Raw genomic sequence first — 14,603 nt, 5'->3', positions numbered from 1 at the left:
AGCTTTTAGCGGCGCTTTTTAAGGCCTTTAGCGACGCTAAAAGTATTTGCAAAGCGCCGGAAAAAATGCCGCTGACGACAGTGTCGCTAACTTTAGCGGCGCTTTTCCCACAAACGCCGCTAAAGACCAGGACCTTTAGCGGCACTTTTCCCACAAACGCTGCTAAAGACCAGGACCTTTAGCGGCGCTTTTTCCACAAACGCTACTAAAGACCAGAACCTTTAGCGGCGCTTTTCCCACAAACGCCACTAAAGACCAAGACCTTTAGCGGCGCTTTTCCCACAAACGCCGCTAAAGACCAAGACCTTTAGCGACGCTTTCTCCAAAAACACCACTAAAGGTCACAAAAAAAAATTATAAAAACGCCACTCCATTCTTTAGATTTGCTCCATTCCTATCCTAAATTATTATAAAAACGCCAATCCCTTTACTTGTTTAAACAAATCCTTTAGAATTGTTATCAGTACATCATTCTTTGGTTAAAGATTGCAGCAACAGCAAAAGTGAAATTCCACCAATTAAGAAATGTATAATTTAATTTGAAGACGTATTAAAATGGAAATTCATGAACAAGATAAATGTTTTTCACTATATCTCATGCAGCAAGTCAATTTGCCTTTGATTACATAACATTCCTAAAGAATGTAAGGAACTAAAACAAGTTAAATTTTAAAACACAATCATCACATAGCACATAAACTAAAAAAAGGAAGGGACTTGTGTGTAGCAACCTCAACATGTAGGTTTAAAAGTTGTGGTCATGTTTGGTTGTGCAAAATGTTGGGTGTCTAAGAAGCCACTGCTTGGCTGGGAATCACCATATCTGATGTTTTCCCTTTGATCGTATTCTCCAACCCCCATCTGTAATAATATATAATTGTAGTACTTGTATTCATTAATATAGTTATTGATGCATAAGGAAATGGGGGAGGTGACAATGGAAAGTAGCACTTTAACACTTCAATTTACAGCGATAAAACATCTCAATTTGCAACAACTAAACACTTCAATTTGCAGCACTTAAACACTTCAATTTGCAGCATTTAAACATATCAATTAACAACATTTATACACCTCAATTACAGCGATAAAACATCTCAATTTCCAGCAACTAAATACTTCAATTTGCAGCACTTAAACACTTCAATTTACAGCATTTAAACACTTAAATTTGAAGCACTTAACATATCAATTAACAACATTTATACACCTCAATTACAGCAATAAAACATCTCAATTTCTAGCAACTAAACACTTCAATTTGCAGCACTTAAACACTTCAATTTACAGCATTTAAACACTTAAATTTGCAGCACTTAAACATATCAATTAACAACATTTATACACCTCAATTACAGCGATAAAACATCTCAATTTCCAGCAACTAAATACTTCAATTTGTAACACTTAAACACTTCAATTTGCAGCACTATCAAATTTCGGCATCAACTGACATTGTCCCAACATCCAAAACAAACTTAAAGAAGTATATAATTATCATGTAAAAGAAAATATTCATCAAAGTATCTACCTCTCTCAACTCCTACCCTTAACAAAATTTTGACGTGGGATGGTGGAGTGATCTGTTTTGATAGTTGGAGAATTTACTAAAATTATTAATTATATAAGGATAATTATTTATAGTAAAATTTAATAATTTTATAATTCTACATTTGATTAAAGAGTGATTTAATAAAAAGTACATAAAAAAGCAGCAGAATCTATCAATAATTAAAACTTATATTCTCTTTATTTGGCACAATACAATATAAAAAGCATATATAAATATATGAATGTAGAGGCATATATAAAAAGCATATATAAATATATGTATGTCACAGAAACTATATTCATTTATGTAGAGACAAGTCTTTAATATATAACTATGGAATCATCAAGAAATGCTTCTCTTTTCTTGGAAAAAAAATAAGTATCAAACTTCCAGAAGTTAGATAATTGCTTACTCGGGACCACCGAAACCCATATTCTTTCCCAAAGCTCCATTATACTTCACCACAACAAGCTTATCCAAAATCAAGCTTGATTCAATCGACAGCTCGAACTAAAGCTCGACTTGACTCAATAATTATCAAACTGAATTCAATTTTCATTTAGCAAAATTCAAATAGCTTACAAACAGAAATATCTCATTTGGACACTACTCTAACCCCTTAACAAAAATATATATACATTTTTTTTAAACGTTTGCTTGCATAGCAAATAAAATAAACCATTTGACCTCATAAAAAACTCCACATTAGCATTCCGCATAATAAGAAATGAAAGTACCATTACATGTCATCCACTTAACGAAAAATATTGTAATATCCTTAAAAATTGTTAACTTCAACTATTTCAAATATTGCAATACCAAAGTAGGAAGCAACTATAGGCTAAAAAAAAAAACCTTAATCAGCATCATGTTCGTTAACAGTGACACAGCTTTCCATGATTGAAATTGTACCTGATACGATTTTGTCAAGGATATTTAATGGAAACCTTGAATCTTTTAATCTGTGGATATTTTGAGGATCCAATATCATCTTCAAAAGCCTCCTGCAAGGACAAAGAGTAGTAAAGATAAACTAACCCCATAAAATATAATATTCTGTTGGAGTGACTTACAAGTTCATCTTCAGTGAACAATTTATCAAGAAGTATGGTCTCCAGGAGCTTCGAAGAAATGATGTGACAACCATATAGAACAGTTCTTTTTCACTCTTTTTCTTTTGTAGGAGAGTCTAATGTGTACCCATTTATGCTTCTGCACGACAACTTCTAACATTAGATCAAGAAGAGAAAACTATCAGTAAACAACTTAGAGAATCACTCACAAGACCAAATATTAGGGTATTTAGTAATTATTACCTCAAGAAGCAAGACTGTTATTAGAAGATGTCAGCAGATTTGAGGTCCTAGAAGGGAGGGGGGGGGAAAGAAAAAGAGAGACAAGGAACCTTAAACAATGAAGATTCAACGGAAAACTAGGTAGAGGTTTAAAAACTGCAACAAATGAGAGGGAAAAAAAAGACTCGTACAACATAATGTGAAAGAAACATAACACAAAAATAGAAAGAAAAATGAGCTTTGGGACAGATGAACTGTTCACATTGGGTTTTACCAAATGTCACAATTTTTAGATTTATACAATGCAGGAATATGAATTGCACATCTTTTAAAGAACAGAATCAGCTTGACACGAACTTTGTACATCTCCAACAATGGAAATGAATTTATCACCAGAATCTGAAACTACCCTTTTGCTCAACACCTTCCATATCGCTTGCTTCAACATCTTATAGACAACACCACCTGAAAGCCAGAAACAAATTGTATAAAGAAGCATTATATCGAACAGTTGAAGTGCATTGTTAAGACTAGAGCATAAAGAAAGAAAAATGAGTCTTGCACGATATGTGAGAAAAAAATGACAAGTAAGAGGCGTTTTTGGTAGAATAAATGAAAGGGAGATGAAGACAAAGAGAAGCAAGAGAGGTAAACCTGGTATAGATGGCAAATACAAAACTGGGAACAAACTTACGAGAGTTGGAGAACCAAGTTCCACCGTAAATAACTTCGCTTCTATACGAAGGAATATGAATAACTTCCTTTGAAGTAGATTTGTTACCATGAATTTTAAGCAATAACTTGTTACCAGCAGCAATGAGACCAGCAGTAGCTTGCATCGTCGATTTCCAGCTTCTTCTGGCATCGTCGATTTCTAGCTAAAATATAAGAGAAAAAAAACAATAATAAAAAGAAAGGGGATCTGAGTAAATAATACCCAAAATTAGAAAATAAAGAGGAAAAATGGAACAGAAATAAAAGCGATAGGGATCTGAGTAATGAACACAACAAGATGAAATACACACACAAATAAACTAACAAAATAAAAATATTAAGTCTCATATATTTTCCAGGAAAACAAACGGTAGAACTCGTAAGTAGATTGGAGAGGTTCTGTGCTGAATCGTCTTTGGTACCTCCATTTTCCTCTTCTTTTTTTCATTTTGTTTGCAAAGTTAGGGGTTTTAGGGGGGAAATTTGGGAAAAATCAGCGCCAAATTTTTTTCTAGGTAAAATGAATTTTGTGGCGTTATAAGAAAAAACGCCACTATTGTTTTTTTATAAATTAATTTATTTTTTGTTTTTTATAAATTAAATTTTTTTGCGGCCTTTTTATAAAAAATGTATAAAAACGCCGCTATTGCTTACCTTTAGCGGCGTTTTTCATACAAACGCTGCTAAATTTTTTTTAACAAAAACATGCTGTTTTACTATTCTAAAAATTTTTTATTTTGTTTTTTATAAATTGATTTATTTTTGCGGCGTTTTTATGAAAAACGCCGCTATTTCATTTTGAACAAAATGACACCGTTTTGTTATGCTAAAAATTTTTTATTTTATTTTTTATAAATTGATTTATTTTTTGCGGCGTTTTTTTATAAACGCCGCTATTGCTTACCTTTAGCGGCGTTTTTATGTGCAAATTTTTTTTTTCATTTTGAACAAAACGACGCCGTTTTGCTATTCTAAATTTTTTTTATTTTGTTTTTTATAAATTAATTTTTTATAAATTAAAATAAAAAGTACTCTCAAAATAAATATTGTATATTTTAATAAGAAAACAAATGATAAAATGGTTGTAATTAATTATTAAGTTAGAATTAACTAAATTAAATAATTACCTATATATCCATATCATTTTTATTTCATTTTTATTTTTGTATTTTTTCTTATAATTTGGTCCTCTCCAAAATAAATAATTATACATAAATATCCATATCAATCTATTACTTTTTTTAACTTATTTATTAATTCTATTTAAACTAATATTTAAATATATCAAATGGTTTAGATTACATCTTTTTAAATATAAAAGTATTAATTAATTGTATAAAATTTTATTATTTAACAAATCTCAAGTAAACCTTAACCTTAAACCCTCTAAATTAACCATTCAATACATATAAAATCTATCTATTATATATCTCTTAAATAATTTAAACTATACTCGTAATTTCAATATATGAGAATTATTATTATCTATTTGACAATTATATAAGAACATATTTAAAATATAATTTAAAAAAATAATTAATCTAAACTCAAAACCTTAACTCGACCCCTGAATCCCTAAACCTTAAATCCCTAACATCTAACCCCTAAACCCTACCCCCTAAACCTTAAACCATAATCCCTAAATCCATACTCCCTAAACCTTAAAATATGAACTCCTAAACCGGCTTTAAATCTTAAATTAATCATATATCCTAAACTAAAAACCCTAAACAAATTTATTATTATCTCTTTTACAATTACATAATAATATATTTAAAATATAAATTAAAAAATAATTAACCTAAACTCAAAACCCTAACCCGATCCTGAATCCCTAATCCCTAAACCCTAACCTGACCCAGAATTCTTAACCCCTAAATATTATTTAATATATAAATTAAAACACACTAATTAATTTAAATCTAACCCCTAAATCCATAACTGATCTTAACCTCTAACCTCTAACCCTTAACCCCTAGCCCCTAACACATAAACCTTAAATCACAACCCTTAAATTAGAATCCCTAATCCCTAATCCCTAATTTCATAATCTATAAGCCTTAAAATTGTAACTTTTAAACTGACCCTAAATCCTAAATTAATCATATATATACTCTAAACCATATATATTAAACCCTAAACCATAATGATAATTAAATTAAATATTTTAAAATTAATACTATCGTATCTTTTACAATTATATTTGAAATTAATACTTAAAATTAATACTCTAATTGCATTTGTCCCTTTTCATTCATTTTCAGTTCTTACTCTTGAGTAGGTACTATTAGGTCATTGTTGTGTTCATGTTCGATTAACTAAATATAAAATTATTTTTGGTAATAAAATTATCAATATGTAATATTATTTATCACCATATTTGGTGTTTTATATTACTTTATTTGATTTATTTAATCGAACTATCAATTTAAGTTTTATGATATTTTATTTTACTCATAATTTAATATATTTTTCTAGTAAAGTAGTTTAAATAAACTGTGATTGAAAAATAATAATAAATAGTTAGGAGTTAGGACTTCTCTTTAATAAAAACATTTTGTATTAAACAATATTATTTGTTATCATTTAAATGTAAATTTGACCAATATATAATAAATACAACGAGATATCAATTTTTTCAACTTATAATAAAAATATATAATTGAAACATTACTTGAGAATATATCAAAGAATGAGATAATTGAAATGGTTTTAGATTTTATTATTATTAGCGGCGCTTTTTTCAAAACGCCGCTAAAGGCCAGAGCATTAGCGGCGCTTCTTCAAAAACGCCGCTAAAGGCCAGAGCATTAGCGGCGCTACATCAAAAACGCCGCTAAAGCCCAGAGCATTAGCGGCGCTTTTTAAAAAACGCCACTAAAGGACCGAGCACTAGCGGTGCTTCTTCAAAAACGCCGCTAAAGGCCAGAGCATTAGCGGCGCTTCTTCAAAAACGACGCTAAAGGCCCTAAAAACTCAGAAAACGGTGTCGTTGGGCTTAGGCTTTTTGCGGCGCTTTTCAGAAAACGCCACTAATGCTCTACCTTTAGCGGCGTTTTTATAAAAGCGCCGCTAATGCTCTGGGCTTTAGCGGCGTTTTTTGTCCAAACGCCGCTAAAAATGCCGCTGAAAGCCTGTTTTGGTATAGTGATGGAAGTTACATGTTTGATTAGAGGGGGGGGGGAAGACAAGAAGAAAAGGAGATGATTTCGACAAAAGGAAAATGGATAGGAAAAAAAAACTTCTATTCTTTATTTCAGCCGTATATAATAATGGTTGCAAGGTGTCAAAGGAAGATAGGTGGTAATTTATTTCGAAGACATGTAACGTCCTTTTTGCCTGAAAAGCTAATCATCGGTGGTGAAATGAGGAAAGGGGAAACAAGGGTTTTCTTAAAAAGCACTCATAGTAACCAAAATAAGTGGATCAGTGGGTGTTAAATGTGACATTGAAATGAATTGCCACCTAGCCCACTAAGGATGAGAATAATAGTTGGAGTAATGGGATATAAATAAGAAGCCATTTCCATGCAAAAGAGATAAGTTTTGATCAGCTTGGGGGAAAAGAAAGGAGAAATGGATCTCATTTGGTGCCTAAGAATGATTGGTGAAGAAGCAAGAGACAATTAAGAAGATAATGTCCAAGTGAAGGGGTTGATGTCCATAAAAAGATAGGTGGTATTCAATGAACGTGAACTTCTTGAAATGAGCTACTTGTATAAATTTTAGAATGAATAGAAATTTAGTTAGTTGGTTGTGTTATGTGAGGTTGATTCATATGGAATAGAATATAAATTAAAACCGCTGTGAGCTCCCCTTCGCTTCGCTACTGTGTTATATATTGTTTATATATATGAAACGCCAGTGTTGATGAATGTGACGTTTGACCTTGTACGCAAACTGAAACTATTTTTAGTACAATTATGGATATATGTGAAAATAGTTAACATTGTATGAAAAAATAGTAATATTTTAATTGAATATGAATTACGAATAGCTTTATAGACTGTGCAGTCGAATAGGGAATAGTGTTATAGACAGTATTAGTAGAGATATCTGGCCAAAAGCCTTGTGGATAATACCATAATATAGTGAGGCACCCGTCAAAAATCTTATGGATCATGCCAAGTTGGAATAACATAACACATGTTAGAGAAGTTTTGAAAAATTCGAAACATACCCCTCAGTTGTGGCATCAATTTGATCTAAGTCTGGATGTGACGTAATGTAAATGACATGTTGTGCCTCATTATGGCACCAAGTTTATTATCACCGTTGTGACCTCGTAATAGTAAGTTGAAGCTACAATTCACAGTGAAGTAACATCCTTGAGCATTGTAAATGACCATAAAGTGATATTGATGTCCCACTGTGGCATATGTAACATATATAGACGCTCCGCTCCCACTGTGACAATTTGTTTCACTTTAGTTTACTCAAGAATTGAAATAAAAAACAGTAAGAGTAGTGTGCTTGAGTGAAAATATTTAAAATTATTTAGTTTTTTTTAAATATTAGTATTTTAGAATTGATAAATTCTTTGTAATTGTTTTGTTTGGATAAATGAGTGATTTAGGGAAAATAAGATTTTTTATATTTTACAAATTTAAAAAAAATAAAAGAGGAATAATTATATTAAAAGTAAGTAAAATAAAGAAAATTCAACATGGATATCGTTATATTTGTAATAAATTATAAGTAATTTTAAGGTGAATTACACCAACAGTCACTCAATTAATCTCAATGACAAAATAGTCACTCAACTTTCAAAAAATAACAAATCGATCACTAAATTATCGAAAAGTGACAAATCAATCACCCATTAACATTTTCTATTACAAGCCTAATGAGACATGTGACGTGGCCAATTAACTTGCCACATTGGACGAGGAGCCGAAGGGTCTAATGTTCGGATGAGTTTAGGGTAAAAAAATAAATCGATTGGGATTTAGGAGAAGAAAAGAAAATTGATTGGGATTAACATTTTAGGGTTTAGGGTTGGACGATTGGAGGATTGAAACTTCCAGTGTAAAGGTAAGGTTGAACGATTGAAGGTTGAAGGATTGATATTTTGGGTTTTGGTTTTAGGGAGAAAAGAAGACAACAAAAGATGTCAGTGGTTAGGGTTTATGGCCACAATGGTTAATAGTAGAGAAGCAGTCGATGTTGTTGCATCCACTGTAATTAACGAGTAAGTTTTTGTATTTGGTTTATGATTTTTTGGATTTAAGGGGATTTGGGTTTAGGTTTTTCTGGATTTCTTTGTTGAAAAATGTTGCATTCACATGGGGTTATACACTATGTATATTTATTTTTTGTATTAAAGTGTATGGCAAGTTTAGATTTTTCTAAAGTTATAGTCTTCAATGTGCATATAGATAGCCTTAGGAAAAAGGCAAATAAGTTCTTATTTGACAAATCAATTTTTATTGAATTATTCTAAACTGTGTATGTCATTGAATTATTCAAATATGATTCAAAACATTTTTTAAATGTTGATTCAAATATGATTATTGTAAGTTTGAATTTTTTTCTAAAGTTACTGTCCGTCATGTGAATACTAATAACTTTAGGAAAAAGACAAATCAATTCCTGTTTTTTTTTACCAACAATATCAAGCTTCTTAGGATTCAAATATGACAAACCAATTCCTAGTTGTGAAGAACATTTTTTAAATGTTAATTCAAATATGATTATTGTTTGTATCAAAGTGTACAGCGGGTTTAGATTTATTTGGTTATTGTTTGTTATGTGCATGATATTATTTTGGATTTGTTTGTATTAAATTATTTGGTTATTGTACATATGACGCCAATGGATTTCTTTGTATTTTATTTTCTGCCATGTGTATGATAGAAATTGATTTGTTTATGTTAAATTGTTTGGTTACTGTACATGACAAAAAATAAATTTTTGTATTAAAGTGTATGGCATGTGCACGAAGAAATGGATTTGTTTATATTAAATTGTTTTTGTATTGGTTATTGTATGCCATTGCCTAGGTTGTATTAAAGTGGTTGGTTATTGCCTATCACTGTCTTTATTGATGTTAAATTTGTTTGGGAGGTTTACTTGATGATATTAACGAGAGTGAAGAAGAACTGTCTAATTTCGATGTGTAGTTTTACATTTTTTAATATATTTTTTTATAATTTTCTAAAAATAATTAATAATTTAAATAATTTAATAATTTTTTATAATTTCTAATATCTTTAAAAAAAATTCTACAACTATCAACCGCGTCAGTAATGAACAGTTTTTGACATAATGCAACTCAGGAGATTTAATTGACTACTTTTAGTTGAAAAATACATATATCCTTTATCATATATATATTCCCTTTTACTCATTTAGTATATCATATTATAAGAATATATAGATTGAAGGAATAATATGAAGTTTTGGGTTGTTCAAGAAGTATATAAGGAATAATATAAAATATTTAAAGCATGATGTGTGAGTTTTTAATGCATTGAATGCTAAGAGGGGGAAGCATGGTCAACATACGATTACATTTCCCAAAGAACTTTTCTACAACAACGTGGATTAAATTCACATCCAGAGAAAAAGACGACACTGACATTTTAAAACACATTATGGAATTCACATGGATTATGGCTGACATAATTTGTCCAAAAAAGGCCAAGGACATGGCACACTGAAGCATCACTTTCAGCTTCTGTTTTGTCTAACAAAAATCCCATGCCCATGCCCATGCCCATGCCCATGCCCATGCCCATGCCCATGGTTGCTTATATATAAGTATAACCACCCCCTAATGAAACCCAGATTCATCTCATATATTATTCCTCAAAGAAATAGTTTTTTTTTTTTGGGGGGGGTCCCTAAAGATGACAAACCAAGAAAACTCAGTGATTGTTGTGATGGTGCCATTTCCAGCACAAGGTCATTTAAACCAATTGCTTCACCTCTCTAGGATCATCCTCTCCTATGGCATCCCGGTTCATTATGTCGGTACATCCACACACAACCGGCAGGCAAAGGTCAGAGTGCATGGTTGGGATCCGGTAGCTGTCGCTAGTTTCCATTTCCATGACTGTCAAGTTCCTCCTTTTGCTTCTCCTCCTCCAAACCCCAATGCAGCAATCAAGTTCCCTTCTCATCTCCAGCCATGTTTTGATGCCTGTCATTATCTTCGTAAACCTGTCACTGAGTTGTTACGTATGCTTTCTTCACAAGCAAGAAAGGTCGTTATCATTCATGACTCTATGATGGGATCCGTGGTTCAAGATGTTGGTTCAATTCCCAACACAGAATCCTATGCTTTCCACACTGTTTCTGCATTTTCTCTCTTCTTTTATTTATGGGAATCAACGGGGAAACCACAAGTTAACGCAGAAATGCTTGGTGAAAATGACGTCCCTTCTCTTGAAGGATGCTTCACTGAAGATTTCTTGGAGTTCATTGCTTTGCAACACCGATATCTAAACGTCACTTCTGGGAGTATATATAACACAAGCAAAGTGATAGAAGGTACTTACGTTGACTTGCTTCGCCAACATATGAAAGAAAAGCAACATTGGGCTTTGGGGCCATTTAATCCATTAAAAGTACCTGAGAAAAGCAGTTGCGGTAGCCGACACTACTGTTTGGAATGGCTTGATAAACAGGAGATGAACTCTGTTCTTTACGTGTCTTTTGGGACTACAACCACAATGGGTGATGAACAAATCCAAGAACTGGCAATTGGTTTGAGAAGAAGCAATCAAAAGTTCATTTGGGTATTGAGAGATGCTGACACAGGCGATGTTTTCAATGGAGAAGTTAGAAGGCCGGAGCTTCCAAAGGGATACCAAGATTCAGTGAAAGATAAAGGGTTGGTGGTGAGAGATTGGGCACCTCAGCTGGAGATATTAGCCCACCCTGCCATTGGTGGGTTTGTAAGCCACTGTGGGTGGAATTCATGCATGGAAAGCATCACCATGGGAGTACCAATAGGGGCTTGGCCTGTGCATTCAGATCAACCAAGAAACGCAGTACTAATCACAAAGTTGCTCAAACTCGGCATTACCATCAAGGACTGGGCACGTCGAGATGAAGTAGTGACAGCAGCGGTAGTTGAAGATGCTGTGAAACGTTTGATGGCTTCAAAGGAAGGAGATGAGATAAGGAAGAGAGCGGCAGAAGTAAGTGGTGCGGTGCGCCAATCGGTGGCTGAAGGTGAGGTTTACCGTAAGGAGTGGGACTCCTTCATTACTCATATCATTAGGTAGGTTGTATCATTTATTATTATCAAACTACTGCCACATGATTATTTTCCTTCAAGTATGTGTTAATCTACGAAACAAATTTCTGAAAAGGAAAATTATGAAATAAAATTTAGTGTTTCTTTTTAAATGAAATGACATTCTTTTAACAATATTAAGAATAATGATACAATATACCATTCCATTCGTAATAATAAAACGATATATTATCATTAAATTAAATAAAAAATATAAAGGACTTGTAAATAAATACTAAAGATTTTATTTAAACATTGTGTCACAAGCATTTAAAAAAAATTCACTGTTATATTCACGAACCAAGCATATTGATACCACTAAATGTAACATTTTATATCAGACTGATCATTGAATTTGAGCTACAGTGTGTCGCATTTGCTGTCAGAGCAATTAAGATCAATTCACAATTAAAGAGTATAATTCGTATGATAAAATCAAATTAAATATACATTCCTTAACATACCAATGCAAATATAAATTTCATTTATGTAAGCACCTAATAACATACAACAAATCCACCATCTATTAGGATCGTAAAATATTTCAATTAAGGCACTAGCACATATCTCACGCATTTATCAAACTATGAGAATTATAATTTACATATTCTTTTATGCATATGCATATCAACCATATATATATATTACTACTAGAATATAAAATATAACATTTGATTATAACGTTATTCAACTACCACAAAACCTAACTTATTAGGTACATGCCAAACATAAGTAATATTGGAAACAAACAAACGTTGCTGAGACTGGGATTGTGGATTAAATGCTGAGGTCGATGCTCGAAAATCTCAAATTAAATCTAACATGCGCACAAAGAAAGCAAATAATACACTGAATAAAACACTCAATGGTAATTCTATAATTTAAGAATGTAATATTAGCATTAACAATTCTACCCTAAATAAACATGTATATTTATATGCACTTTTCTACCATACACTTGTAACTTGGAGTTACCAAGCTTTACATTTCGATATGAACATGTTATGTATACGAAACTGACACCAATCTATCCCTCTTCAATGCAATCTATAAAGATATTTCATTATACTTATAATAATAACATTAATTCTAACAAATTTCAATATCAAAACATGCCCTTATCTACCCTATTTTCAATTTACCACTTCTAATATCACCTAATTCATTCCTATACAATCAATTTCAAGTTTAATACAAGTTTATAGAAGCTCAATACTATAAACGAATTAGCTATTGCATCTTATACAAATTACGTGCAATATAAAACAAAGCTCTCTGACTAAAACACAAAATTCTCTTAATCTTCTCTTAATTTTAACGTGATGAAGATTTTAATTTTAGGGTTACAAAAACCCTTTTATAGTCTGAAATTCGTGTGAATATATAATTAAAATATCCCTAGAATAATTAGAATTTAACTAGTAAAATATAACAGAGTTTAACTGAAAAAAGAAACTTGATTTTTATTGGAACACGTTGCCACGTCGCAACGTCCCAAATCACCTCGTCACGATGTCGTCTGTCATCATGACATCGGGAAATTCCTCGTCGCGACATCGTCGCCTATTGGATGTGTTGCGATTCTGATGTCCTCGTGTCGTGATACGAGTAACAGTAAATGGTTAAAAGGGTTTTGAAATACGAGGCACACTCTACAATTGCTGATGGCCTCCTCCAGCAAGTATCGCCACTTTCTGCCACTACTCGCGACACCGATTAGGAAGCATGAACCACTTGCGCACCAAACCAGTTGTGCAAAAATTTGTCTAACATATTGTATAAGCTGATCAACAGTCATAGTTTATATTATATTTTTTTATCTTCGTTTTATACTCTATATTCAAGTTTATGATTACTTCCGACATTGTTGTGTCTAAATTTATAAATATTGATTTGACGTTTATATTTTTGTCTAGGGTATCAGTTAATGTGAAAATGAAAATGTTGGGTATCATTTTAAAGGTGGAAGAGCAAGTGAAATCAAGCAATAAGTAGACAGTAATCACTACCAACCATTACTATAGCATGTCCTTTAATACATCCTCATGCCACCCACCGGCAAAGACCCCCAAGAAGCAGCAAAAGTTAATGATCTTTCTGAGGTAAAGAATCTTTCAATATTTTTAATCATCAAAGACCCACTGAGTTGATTGTTTATAGATATTTATTAACATTTTTTAAAATTATATTTAGTATATTGGTTTTACTATTCAAAAAAAGAAAATAATACATTAATTACGATTTATTTCTCTGCAAACCACAGCTAATATTTGTAACCAATTGTAATTGAATCCTTCATTATTGGTGCTGTTGACATATAATCAGGGGGTTTGGCTCCAAAAAGGGAAAATTGTCATGTAAATCCCTATTAAATTATTAAATTAAAAATCAATTATGGTAAAATTACACCTTAACTCATCAAAAAACGAAAAAATTAAGTTTAATCTCTTAAAAAATGATGAGATCATAAATTGATACATTATAAATTTATGTTTTGATCTCTCAAATTTACTATTCAATTCCAGCCCCTTCAAACATTTTCAGCTTCACCCCTCCATATCATTAAGGAATCTCATTACAAATAAATATTGGATATAGTAGTAAGATATATTGCACTCCCAATGAGAGAATTTAGATTCTAACCTTGAAGATAATATTGATAAGAGGACAACCACGAATCTCTAAATAAATTAATTATATTTTAATATATGAATTAATAATAATTTTTTTATTTGATTCCATATTACTAGTTTTCAATAAGTATATATATTTTTAAATCGTGCTTTTGAACAAATATA

At 31.6% G+C, this 14,603-nt stretch overlaps 1 protein-coding gene and 1 long non-coding RNA gene across 6 annotated transcripts; one reads left to right on the top strand and one right to left on the bottom strand.

Annotated features, from left to right (window-relative positions):
• Positions 1-568: 568 nt before the first annotated feature.
• On the bottom strand, positions 569-4,083 carry LOC121213989 (uncharacterized). 5 transcript variants are annotated; one of them, XR_005909591.1, is made up of 5 exons: positions 3,205-4,083; positions 2,869-2,915; positions 2,626-2,764; positions 2,465-2,556; positions 569-861 (listed from the first exon to the last, which is right to left on the bottom strand). It is a non-coding gene; the product is annotated as an uncharacterized lncRNA (long non-coding RNA). The 5 variants fall into 5 exon arrangements; XR_005909590.1 differs by having other exon boundaries at positions 2,869-3,312; positions 3,502-4,083; XR_005909588.1 differs by having other exon boundaries at positions 2,626-2,778; positions 2,869-4,083.
• A 6,255-nt stretch (positions 4,084-10,338) lies between these two features.
• On the top strand, positions 10,339-11,923 carry LOC121213988 (zeatin O-glucosyltransferase). The gene has a single exon (XM_041087551.1). The coding sequence runs from the start codon at positions 10,412-10,414 to the stop codon at positions 11,792-11,794; it is 1,383 nt and encodes a 460-aa protein (XP_040943485.1). The 5' UTR covers positions 10,339-10,411; the 3' UTR covers positions 11,795-11,923.
• Positions 11,924-14,603: the final 2,680 nt, after the last annotated feature.

This window comes from Gossypium hirsutum, chromosome D01, assembly GCF_007990345.1.
Source record: "Gossypium hirsutum isolate 1008001.06 chromosome D01, Gossypium_hirsutum_v2.1, whole genome shotgun sequence".
Lineage (NCBI taxonomy): Eukaryota > Viridiplantae > Streptophyta > Magnoliopsida > Malvales > Malvaceae > Gossypium > Gossypium hirsutum.
The sequence above is the reverse complement of the archived record's forward strand: the minus strand, read 5'-3'. Positions and strand labels throughout refer to the sequence as shown.

Bases quoted from the DNA above. Each gene is read 5' to 3' on its own strand.
- LOC121213988 (XM_041087551.1), top strand. From the start codon at position 10,412: ATGACAAACCAAGAAAACTCAGTGATTGTTGTGATGGTGCCATTTCCA.